At 40.7% G+C, this 12,912-nt stretch overlaps 1 protein-coding gene across 1 annotated transcript in view; it reads left to right on the plus strand.

Moving 5' to 3' along the window:
* The window catches only part of COL4A6 (collagen type IV alpha 6 chain), a 349,822-nt gene that overhangs the window by 288,418 nt on the left and 48,492 nt on the right, over window positions 1-12,912 (plus strand). Inside the window, 9 exon segments of the mRNA XM_090264056.1 lie at window positions 1,934-2,006; window positions 2,985-3,089; window positions 4,037-4,066; window positions 4,069-4,185; window positions 5,084-5,188; window positions 5,729-5,889; window positions 6,361-6,540; window positions 7,084-7,267; window positions 12,705-12,776. Of these exon segments, the coding sequence (XP_090120182.1) occupies window positions 1,934-2,006; window positions 2,985-3,089; window positions 4,037-4,066; window positions 4,069-4,185; window positions 5,084-5,188; window positions 5,729-5,889; window positions 6,361-6,540; window positions 7,084-7,267; window positions 12,705-12,776 (1,027 nt within the window).

Raw genomic sequence — 12,912 nt, forward strand, 5'->3', positions numbered from 1 at the left:
AGACAACTATAGAAATCCCGGTGGCACAGCTCACCAGGCAACAGATGGAGAACCTGACAGATGAACAGATAAGAAACCTGTCAGATGCTCAGCTCTGGGTCATTGTTATCAGGTGGCTTACAGAATTCACAAAAGATCTGGAAAAAGATGAGAAAGAAGCGAAAAACACTCATAACGAAAGGAACAAAACCACATACGAGACAGATGGTGAGGAAAAAAAATCCAGAGTTCATTTCAACAAACTGGAATATGGAGAAGGAACAAGCAGTCAACCAATGCAGGGAGAGGAAATGGGAAGCAACGATGAGAGGATCAGAAACCTCTGGGACAGCTATAAAAGGCCCAGCATAAGAATCATTGGTTTGCCAGAGGGCAAAGAAGATGAACTAGAAATTGAAAAATTAAGTGAAAATATAATAAAGCAAAACTTCCCTAACTTGGGGAAGGAAATAGACTTACAGGTCCAGGAAGCACAGAGTTCCAAAAAAACTGGACCCAGGGAGAACTACTCCAAGACACATTATAATCAAAATGTCAAAAATTAAAGATAAAGAGAGAATCTTAAAAGCAGCAAGAGAGAAGAAAAGAATTATGTACAAAGAGGTCCCAATTAGACTATCAGCTGACTTCTCAAGGGAGACCCTGCAGGCAAGAAGAGACTGGCAAGAAATATTCAAAGTAATGAAAAGCAAAAACCTACAACCACGAATACTCTATCCAGCGAAATTGTAATTCAGAATAGAAGGACAGAGAAAGTGTTTCCAGGACAAAATAAAACTGAAAGAGTTCATTAGATCCAAACCACTGTTATATGAGATGTTAGAGGGACTGGTTTAGAAAAAGGAGGATCAAGACAATGAAATCTAAAATGAAAACTGCATCACAAGAAACAACAGAAGCTAGGGAATTGAAACAAAGGCAAACTAAACAGGCAACGAGAGTGGAAAAAGAACTATAGGTACGGAGAACATATTGGGGGGAGGTCAACAGGGAGGGGGAATGGGGAGAGGGAGGGAGATGATATAGGAATTAAGGATCATGGTAGGAGGGAATGGAATAGACAGAGAGAGGTTGAGAAGAACTGTATGCAGAACTAATGGACATGATCTAAAAGGGGGGGACAACTGGAGGGAGGGGGGCCACCAGGTGGAGGGGAGCAGAGGGAAGGGAAATTGGCACAAATGTAATATTTTAATCAATAAAACACATATAAAAAAAAAGCTGATGAACATTCCTTAGATACTCCTTGATAAGTGATAGATTAAAAAGGAGGGAACCGTGGGAGAAAGTCCATCCCTCTAAGGAGGGATATTTTATTATTGACATTGCTTAGAACTGCCAACTTTTCAGTTTTATTATTGTTCTTAAATTCTCTACAGACAATGAATCTCCTTATTGCCTGCCCTTGGGGAAGACAGCTCCCACCACCCACTCTGAATATGCCATTGTATCTTATTTTTGTACCTGAGTCCCTCTTTTGGGACAATTAGGACTCCTTTGACTTCTTCTGCCTGGCATCATTTACTAACAAGAGCAGTGACAATAGCATAGCTTCAGGCCTGCTGAGAGTTGATAAAATGTTGAAACACTGCTCCATCCTTGGCATGTCTTAGCTGCAGCCATGTTATCTATTCCTGTGATATGTTTCCTAGCCCCAGAAGTAGATAGTCATGAAGTTGGGTTGAAAAACAAAGTTGGGATTCCTTGTTCTTAACAGAATTACATTTGAGTATCAGGTCTCTGGCCTGCCTTGTGTCAAGTTCATTTAAATTGATAGGACTTTGAAATTAACCTATGGACTATTTGACCCTGGACATCAAGGCTTGCAGAAGGAAGAACCTTTAATTTTCCTGGGGGATGGATTTGAAGACACATAGATATTGGGCGATAAGGTTATGGAGATATTTTTATTTAATGTATTTAATCTTTACAGGGTGAAAAGGGTGGCATTGGCCTGCCAGGCCCAGATGTTTATGTCGATACAGATGGTGCTGTGATCTCAGGTGAAATTTTTCATTGATTTGCATGGAGAAGAAATGACAGGGAGTTAAATTCTATAACACTTGTAATTGTTAAAAGAACACTTTGTCAGCCACTGAATTACTCCTAAACCCAACACTCCCAAGGGCCCCTCCTATGTCCTGAACTTGGGAAGTAAAGCTAACTCCAACATCTTGGGGAAACAAACCAAATACCACACTCCGTTTTTGGGTTGGGTCTACCAAGACTAGAGTTTGAGTTGGCCTGGGCTTGGATGTTCTAAAAATGGTTCTTCCAGTGATATTTATAGAAGGATTAATATCCTCCTCAACTAGGCTGCCTTCAGCCTGATACTATGGGACAGTCAGGATCTCATCTACATGATGCTATGCATACTTGAGCTTGAAATTTTCATTGGAAATGGAAATGTATATTTGGCTAGGGGAGCAAGTGGTTGATAGTCCTCAATAGTATGATGCTTTGAAAGTTTGTCAACAACTCTCCTTGTTCTATTTACGATGTGTGCCCAACTGTTCATTTTGCCTTCTCCAAAGATCCAAATACCCACTGTCTCCAGATACTTCTTGTTTGACCAAAGGTTTCTACTGCTGTGCCTCTTTCATCTGGGTCTTCTAATTTATTTCTCTCCCCTCATCCTCTCAGGTATACTGAATAGTATACTTCAACACCTTAACCCAAATGGTAAACATTTAAGGCATTATAGCAAGTTGCTAGTAGTAGTTAGAAGAAACTTCCAAGTACTTATCAGATCTTACCATGGAAGCAAACCCCGGCCAGACAAGTTCTGAACACTAGTGGAGCCTAAGTTCAAGTAGGCCCACTATCACATGAGGCCATTAGTATCTGGGAGACTTATGAAGGGCAAGAAAAGTACTTTTACCTGAAGATATCTCCTTGCATCTTTTCTTAAACATTTTGTGATATTTGTAGACTTAATCTGGATTTGCTTGCTGCTTTTTTTTTTTTCATTGCAATACCAAATTATCCTGGAGACCCCGGTATGCCAGGCCTGCCAGAATTTAAAGGTGATGAAGGTATCCAGGGCCTGCCTGGCTCCTCCGGCCTCCCTGGTGCACCAGCTATACCAGGTGAAACAAACTAACCCATCTTCTGCACAGATAAGTCCTCTCTACACTCTGGTGGTCACCATCCCCTTCTATATCTCTGGTCTTATGTATACTTAGCCAAAGTCAAAGGAAAGGTTGACTATAGTCAGTAAGTTTCTCATTGCCAGCCCAAGGCTAATGTATATAAGAAAGAGGCCTGGATAGGCAGGTTTCCTTTTGTGTTAATAATCTGCTATAGCTAAATAGGCAATCCAGAGTGTCACTGAGGTTTTCGGTAACCAGAGAAACCTCGGTTGAACTGCTGGAGCCCTGTTATTCTTCAGAGGATGTGCCATCCCAGATGATGCTTCACAAAAGGGCCTAACAAAAGCTCAGAGGAAAGCTGATAACCAGACCCTCACTCTGTGCATAACTCAGGCACTAAATTGTCCCAGCATACTATGGGTGGTACCTTTAAAACAATCATCTTAGGGGCATACCCATATGCCTTTCTATTGTAGCAAAAATAGAAAGGAAATGCCAGAGTCTGGGAGGCAGTGATGTCCCAAATATAAAACCTCAGATATTACTTTTAAAGGAACCAGTTTCTAAATTCCTTGGAGATGGGCCGCTGTAAGGATACCATGATTTTAAAACAGCCACTTGGAAGAGGTACAGTTGATCCCAGCATAAAAGTAGAAAAATTCAAGAAATGGAGGTTAGAGACCCAAGTTTCCCTCTCAGGTTTGCCACTAAAAAGCTCTGCATCTCTGACCATTTTCTCCTCATGTCACTGGGCCTTAATTTCCCAAGAGATTAGGCTAGATGATCCCTAAGGACCCTTCTAACTCTGATGCAAGAGAAGGGTAAATGCTTTCCTAAATTCTTCCCTTGGAGTTTAGCTTCCAACATATTCCACTGAGTAGAATACCCCTGAAGAGTAAGTAGGGTGATATGATTAGCATTTTTGTGTGGGCTTATCTTTCCAGGTGTGCCAGGTTCTCTAGGTCCCCAGAAATTCTAGGCCTGAAAGGGAACAAGGGAAACCCAGGTCACACCACAATTGAGGCAGCTGGCCTTCCTGGCAAAGATGGTTTGCCCAGCCTACCAGGCCCACCAGGCCTGCCAGGTCCACCTGGTAAGTTGTTCATATCTGTCTTTGGTCTTGAGACTAGATGTGATCCAGATTGCAGAACAGTCATGACTTTTGAGGGAGGGAGCATTTCACAGGTGTAACAGTTAAGCCAGGATATGTAATAACTGCGGTGGGGCAATGATGAAGGCTCTGTCCTCTCTAGGTCAGAGCCCTACTTCTACAAATTAGCAACTACAGCAGTCAAAATGTTCAAGGAACAAGCAAGCTAGGGCCATCTTGATGACTAAACACTACCTAATGCCTTCCAACTTTTGTACTCACTTAATTCCACCCTTCACCATTCTCAGCCCCTAGGCCTCTGGTCTCTCGGCTCCCAAAGAAGAAACATTGGCTCTTTCAAGCTTCCCCTGGTCCTCAGGGGTGGGCTGAGTGCCTTAAATATGGGAATCCAAACTTGAATCTCAAGATGGCTGCTAAAAGCCTCCACTGGGCTTATTCTCCATCAATCCTCTACCTGAGTATAGGATTCTAGATTCTAAGAGAAAGGCTGAAAATATACCTAGCATGTTTTTTTTTTTTTGGAACCTAAACCCCATGACTACTTCAGCTTGCACCCATTTCCTCTTTTGTCCTAAGAGAATTCTCTGGGATAGACATTGGGGCTTCTGAGTTACTGAAACTACATTGGTCATTCCCGTATCCCAGTGTTTGGTCCAGTGCCTAGAACATGGTAGACATTCTGCAAATAATAGTAGAGTGAATCAATCCAACAGAATAAGGATTTACTATAGACTTCAGGTCCCTGTCTTGGATTTTTTTTTTGTCTCTGCTCTAGTTATTGAGCCTTGAGAACCCAGGCCTTGGTGACTGAGCTGCTATGAGTCAAATGAGCCCAGGTTCATGTAAGGTGCCAGTCTTTTATGTTTCTTTTTTTCTTCAGGTCCAGCATTTGAGCCTGGAACCCTCCAGAGCACAGAGCCAGCATTTCCTGGTCCTCGAGTAGAACGAGGTCCAAAAGGAAACCAAGGTCTCAAAGGAGTAAAAGGTGATTCTGTCCCTTTGGGTTTATTTGTTCCCCAAACTCCCTGGAGAGGCTTTGTGGGGAGTGAGCAAGCTAACAGCATTAAATACCTGAACAGAAGCAATCTTGGGTCATGATCGGGGATTTAAGTATAGGATTGTTAGTGACTCCTTGATACCTATTCAAAGGTACTTTGCTGAAATCTCTGTTATTAATTTATTTGGAATTTGTCTCTGTGGACAAAAGACAGAAAAGACATTTTTTGTGAAGAGAATCTTTGAGTGGCTTGGATTCCAGACTGTTAGCTGGTTAGTGTGGGTCAGTGGTTCTCAACTCTGGCTACAGATTAGATTCACTGATGGGTGGGCTCCAACTCAGACTAATTAAATTCCAATCACTAGCACAGATGTACTTTGATGAGCAGATAAACTAGTTCATTTACGTCTTTTCACAGACCTTTTGATTGTGTCCACGGAGTTAAGTCACAAATGACCACTGTCCAGTTTTCTTTCTTTCTGGGAGGATGTCTCACTTTGTTTAATGTTGTCTTTTATTTTCCTCCAGGGAACTCAGGATTTTGTGCTTGTGATGGTGGTGTCACCAACACTGGACCACCTGGGGAGTTAGGCCTGCCTGGGCCACCAGGTCACATAGGCCTTCCAGGCCTTAAAGGAGCCAGAGGAGAATGATGCTCTGTAGGTACACAGGGCCCATCAGGGTCTCCAGTAAGTCCGGCCAAACTGTGGCCCTGAAGACACAATGGGAGCTCTCAAGTGCCCCTCACTTCTTATCAATCGCTTTCCTAAAACACATAGAGAGATGTGGATTAAAACAAAGCTTAAGTTTTTTCATCTGTAATATGAAAAAATCAAATAGATCTCTAAAGTTTCTTTCTGCTTTAACATACCTATATTCCCTCTCTTAATCCCCCCTTTCTTCCACAAAATTATTTGAATTTGCCTAGCACTGTGCTGGGACTCAAAGATAAAATTGGAATTAAGACAGAGATACCATTCTCAGAGATTTTAAAGTTTAGAAAGAATAAGAAAATAAACAATCAATTATAATACAAGATGATGACATAATCAAGTGCCCAGAACAGTGCCAAGATGTACCCAAAAACTTTTGCTTTTGCTAGGTGCCAGAATTCTATGAAGTCTATGTCGCCTGATCATTCCCTTTTGTATCTTTGTCAGGGTTTATTTGGGCCTCAAGGTCCTACAGGTACCAAAGGAGAGAAAGGGGAATCAACCCTTCATACAAGATCAGGGATGCCAGGGGAGCAGGGTAATCCTGGTCCCCCAGGGCTCCCTGGTGAGACAGGAGTACCAGACAAGGATGGATTACCAGGTTTAAGAGGTCTGCCAGGCTTTCTGGTAAGTTGATTGCTTCTGAGTGATTAGCTTTATAAATCCTCACACCTGACTCGGGGGAAGGGGTGTTCTGACGGACACTAGACCATGAGACAGAGAAGAACAGAGTCCAGAACATCTATTCCTTCCTCTGCCACTGACACATTTTGCCCCATGATTTTTTTCTGTAAAATGGAAATCTTTTTTCTCAGAATGGGTCATTGTCTCATTTGATAAGTGCTAGTAATAATTGACCATATCACCTAATTTGTTTCAGCTTCTCGGTAGCTTTCCCTTGAAAGTAATTCAGCTGTTTTTTGTTACCCCAAGAGTTGTTATCCTGATCTTGTTTTCTGCCTCTCCCTGGCTGATCTAGAACCTTAGCATTATCAGATAACCCAGGATTGATGAGCTTCATTCCCACTCTCTAAACTCAGAGGACTTAACTGATGAACTGGAGTGATAGAGAATTTCAACAACAACAAACAAACAAACAAACAAACTATTAGTCACACTGGTTACCTCTTTCCTGTGGTTAGAGGACTCTGAATTGGGCTTTAATTCTAGGGTGATGCTGAACAGGGCTCCCTTGGTGAAAAGGAGTTACCAGGACTTCCTGGTGAGAAAGGCCATAGTGGTCCACCTGGCTTCCCAGGAATTGGGATACCAGGATCTCCTGGACCTCATGGACTTCTTGGAGATCAAGGAATAGATGGATTACCAGGGAAACCAGGCCTTCCTGGGCCTCCTGGTGAGTCAGGGAATCAAATGGTTTTTGCCTTGGAAAACTGACCCCTTGTAGAGTGTAGATATGACCCAGGTACATGAAATGTGTCAAAAGAACAGACTTGGCTGGTTATACTCACTATTTTCAGTCCTCTTAAAGATTTTTATGTAGAAAAAGCATTGTAATTGTATTGTGGTATGCCTACACAGAACAATAAAATATTTCAGCTCTACTTAGTGAAAAACTTCCTAACAGAGCAGTCTGAAAATGTAACCAAGCTGCCTTGGGAAGTCATGAGGTCATAATTCCTAACAGTTTTCAAATAGAAGTTGAATGACTATTTATTACAAATGTCATTGAAGTAATGAGTGGGAGTCTGGACAAGGTGTCCTCTACATTGTATGGTAATATCATCAGCATGGAAGAACTTTTCCTTAATTCATGAGATCTCAGATTGAGAAGAGAACATAATTGTATCTAATCTAATCTCCATTTTATATATTAAACTTCTCCTATTTATGTAAGTTCTTTTTCTACTAGAATTTCAGGAATTATGAGTTATAGTCCTGTTTACAGATTATGATAATGCTATGCTAATATCTTTCCTTCTTCCATACAGCCAGAACACCCCTTCATCACAGCTTCTATGCTTCCACAACTTTTGTGCTTTCATTAGCAGTATCACACTTCTTATAGTCATGTGAAGTTTGAATACTTGAAATGAATCTCTTATTTTTCATTTGGAATGTTTTTATGTTCTTCCTTTCCTCTTATTGCTATTAATATCTCACTTATCAAATGCCTCACTTATCAAATACCTATATGCTTGGTGGAATAAATAGATGGTTTAAAGGACAGGTGGATGGATGGATGGATGGATGAAAAAGTAGGTGGATAGTTAGGTGAATCAATGACAACAACTTCCTAAGCAGTTTTTCATCTCTTACATCCAGACTTTCTCCCCTCAATTTCACTATGAACACTGTTGCAAATATCTATAAAGTACTTATATCATCATGTTACTCCCCTAATCTGAAGCCATGAATGGTCTCTACTGAGTAATGTCCAAATTACTCTCTAACCTTACATTATCTCACACTCTTCATGATTTAAAAAAACACTTAAGACTACATTATTTTTCACTGTCCCCCAAAACATGTTCATGTCTAACTCCAAGATTTCGTCAATGTTGCCTTTTTCCTGGAATGTCCTTCCTCTTTTCTCCAAGTAGTCAGATCCTTTCCATTTATCAAGGTTCAATATAAGCCCTACTTCTTCTACTAAGCCTTACCTTGACCTCCACAAATGTCATTGTCACTTAAACTATATATTTACTTCCATTAATGCTTCACTTTTCCCAAATGAATTATAAGCTGGTAGATACTACAGAACTTGAGTAATACTTTTTAGTGTTTCTCAACCTCCCAAGTATAGCAGAACATTCTATAGGAGACTAATATACACTCACAAAAGAAAAGATATCTCCAATGACCAAGGGACTATTTCTTAGACCTGTTTCTCTTCCTTCCACCTTGTCACCTTGAAGAAATACAAAAAAGAAGAGAGAAAGACATCAGGTCTTGGAAACCTTTATTTATTTTAAAATCAAATTTTGTGAATTGATATAAGAAGAATAATGGTACAGGTTAAAACTTGATAATTCAAGACTGTTAAAAATCAAATCTGTTTTTAGTTCACAAAGTCCTATGAAAGCTATGAGAAATTTCATTAAATAAGACCACCCTGACTTTTGGAAGTCTTGGTGTCATCTATAGCTTCCAGCTCTGTTTCCAGAGACATTATTCGTGATCATTCTGCTGCCCCTCCAACAATTGGATCTTGATTCTCAGTCAACATATTTTGAAGGCAACTAGGTTTTAACCTGAGGTAACTATAAACTTACACATACCCAAATTTGGATACTCTCAACATTCCAACTACTTATAAACAGGCTGAGTCAATAGAAGGAAGCCCATGAGACTATTTTTATTCCAAACTTCACTAGTCACTGGACACAGAAATTTCTTAGGAATATAGTGATATAGTAAGCCATGGCAATGAGAAAATATTCTTGTTGCAGTACCAAGACTTCCCCTGCAAAATTATGTCATTTAAGGGCATTCGCTTTCTTTCCACACAGTTTTAAAAACACATAACCTGTGAGCTCCAGGCATTTGCATTATGTCTGTTGCCATACAAAATGAAGATGCTGTTTCTAAATGCACTCACTTCCAACCAGTGGTGGCCCATGTTAAAACAGCTGCCTTGCCAGGAAAGGGTATGTAATCATCAGAAGCCCTTCAACCTTGTAGTGTGAATTATTACAAATGCTCAGAAAGCACACAATGAGCTGTTTCCCAAAATGCTGTGATCCAGAGGCTCGTAATAATCCATCATCCTGTTTATTACTGAAGTGACTACAGTGTCCTTGATCCTGTGAAGGTGACAGCTCTCTCCATTCAGTCCAGAGAGGGAATTTGATTGGTGGGCATACTGGGGCTGCAGACAAGACTTCCCTTGAGCCTCAAGGAACTTCTGTCCTGGTTTAATTTTCATCTTCACTTGATAGGTCTAGGTGACTACAGCTGCGGGGAGAAGGTTGGTAAAGGAGACTTGGATATGGAGGGAGGTGAGAGCCAGCTAGGTCAGGAGGTTCTAAAACATCAATGTTAACAACAAAAAAACCCTTTTCTTTTTGTTTACCTTTATCTCACACACTCACAATGGCCCAAGCACCATACTGAGCAGCCTCTGGTTGGGAGAGGAAATCCTAGGACTGGGGTCCAAAAGCTAACATGACACTGCTTCAGAGGCTCCTCAGCACATACCTTCTAGGAGGTAGTACAAGGATAAGCTGGCATGAAGTCTCTGAGAGTGGCTGATTTCCTCAACCATGCATGCATGTTGATGGCTTGGCTGACCTCCACCTTGAGTGCCTTCATTTTCTGAACTTAACTGGAGCTGTAACTTGCCTTGGGAGACACCTGGGAAGATCAATGAATGTCTGATATTTATTCATTGGGCTCAGAGTAAACTAAGATGCTAGAATCTTAGTAACCAGAGGTGCTTTTAATTCTGAGGATGAATTTTGGCATTAATGGGGAAACTTATGAATAATTAAGTCATTTGTTATACTTATAAAACAGAACATTGGTAAAGCCAATTTTTGCTTTGTTGGGGGAGAAGACTCTGAATTCAGAGATGTAAAGTAAAAGAGCCAGATACCAGTATGACTTGAAGGCCTTACCTTCTCACCATCTCAATCCTCTGCTTTGATGTACAAATGTGGTGTGGTGTGTTGTGCTGTACAGGACTGGTTTGAGGCAAAGGGGAAATACGTCCTTAATTTCTTCTGGTCTCTATTCATCTTTCCTTTTATTATTATTTTTCTTATCCAGGAACATTTCCAGGTGCTGGTCCTCTGCCCTATCCTCTAAAGATTTTATTTTTATCTGGCTGTCACTAGTGAAAAGAACCTATGAAACTGATCTGATAAATTGAGGATGGATGGCTTTATTTTTGGAGCCAACACAGAGATACTTGTATTTTACCCAGTTTGTTTTTTAAAACATAAAGCAATAAAACTGCAGTGTTTGACACATTGGAGCCAATAGGTTATTGAAATTGTTGAGGCAGGAGAGTCTTATTCAGGGTCCCTCTCATGGTATCATCTAGGGAGGTAATTTTTCAGCCTAGTCCAAAGGACTCAGGCTCTAGCCAAGAACAGGAATGGTATCTCATCCTGAGGTGTTTGCCTATGGAACATATTTCCATAGTAGGAGAATAACCCTCAGAAATAGCTCCATCATCTTAATGTCTAGCAAGATAAAGATGGGTGTGGCCGCCTATGGTGGAAGATCGGGCCTATGGCCATCTCTCCACCTATGAAAATAGAGCTATAAGAGCCTGAGATCTAGAAGGCAGAAATTTGCTGCGCAGGCTAGAAGGTAGCATCACTAACCTGACTAAAGTAGAAACCAGGAATGGCTTTGCAGGAACTCTCTTAAATATTTCACTTTAAGTAAGATTTAAAAATATATATATTATTCATTGAGCACATACCAGCATTCCAGGCACTGTGTTAAGTGCTATTAGCATTATTTCATATAATCCTCACAAATACCATATGAGATAAGTAGCTGCCATTTGCATGAAGCTCAGAGAGGTTAAATATCTTGCCCATACAACTCATTAGTAGCACAACTAGGTGACAAACTTAGCTTTGTCTGGCTTCGGAGCCCAACCACGTAAGCCACTTTGTTTAATTTCCAATTTTGATTTAGGAATAGAACAGGTAGGCTAAAAATGCCACCAACCTTCATAGTGGGAAATAGAAGTGGAGTTGGAGGAGGAATGCCAGCCAGTTGAATAAGCACTCTGAATCATAGGTTGTGTGTGTGTGTGTATATATATATATATATATATATATATATATATATATATATATATATATATATCTTTAAAAATGCAATTTGAGATTAATTTTAAGTACAGGAAAAATCTGTATTAGTTTATTAGAACTGTTGGCTCAGTGGTTTAAAGCAGACTTTGGGGGATTTCTTTAATGAACAGGCAAGACTAACTTTAATTAGCTTAGATATTTTTTGTAAATGGCACTTGAGGGAGTCAACACACAATTTGTTCATCAATATTATTAAATCTCCCCTCTGTGATCTTATGAACTCTTTTTATTTACATTATTAATGAGCAATGAAGGATTTGCTAGGAGAAGGGCTATGCATGTCAATTTTGATGTCTTGAATATTCATATTGACTGCCCCTTCTCCCTGAGTAGCAGAGTTGGCAGTTTTAAATGAGGAGCTGAGGGAAGGGTCACTGTTTGTCTGTCATGTGCAAGAGAATGGCCTTCAGTGTTTGCCTGGTACAAATTTATAGGAACATCTGACCCAGGGAAGTCAATAGGTTTCAACAGATCCCAAATGAGGTGTGTCAAAAGAACTTGATGGTTTTGGAAAAGCCTCATTGCAAAAAAGAAAAAAGGCAGACATGTGAACTTGAGAATGTCTTGGCTTCAAACCCTTGTCATGTGGGCATAATGGACCCTTCAGACTAACTTAAGCTCCCATCCTAGGGAGAGGCTACCTCTGAGGGCAGGGTGAGTAGGCCATTGCCATTTGCTGCTGTTCCTGCACAAGCCACCACTAGTAAATCTTTATAGGTAACATCTGTTGCAGAGATGACTGCCTGGCACTGGACACTGATGGTTTGGGAAGTAACATCCTGGCACTTGGACACAAGGGGTATTCTTATCTGCGAGTGATTGCACTAGGGGTATCTCCCAAGAGCTTCTGATGCCAGGATTCTTCTGCATGGGCTACAGCTTCTGGGTGGGAAGAACTTGGTTGTCCCATTTGATGGAATCAGAATGAAGATTCATGCAGGGAGGAAATCATTCCTGACTCAGTGGGATCAACAGATGCTTACCTGTTACCATTTACAGGTGTCACCTTGCCTTGTATTATTTCTGGGCCATATGGTCCATCAAGATTTCCAGGAGCTCCCAGATTTTCAGGTATGAAATGAGACCAGAGAAAGTCACTGAGCATACTTGTGAGGGCCATGAGCAAAAGGAAGCAAAGTATAGCCTGGTAGCATTTGGGGGTCCACATTTTTCTTGAGAGGGAAGCTTTGAGGATTAAAAAATAGAA

Source organism: Furipterus horrens, unplaced genomic scaffold, assembly GCF_987537825.1.
Source record: "Furipterus horrens unplaced genomic scaffold, mFurHor1.1.pri manual_scaffold_17, whole genome shotgun sequence".
Classification (NCBI taxonomy): domain Eukaryota; kingdom Metazoa; phylum Chordata; class Mammalia; order Chiroptera; family Furipteridae; genus Furipterus; species Furipterus horrens.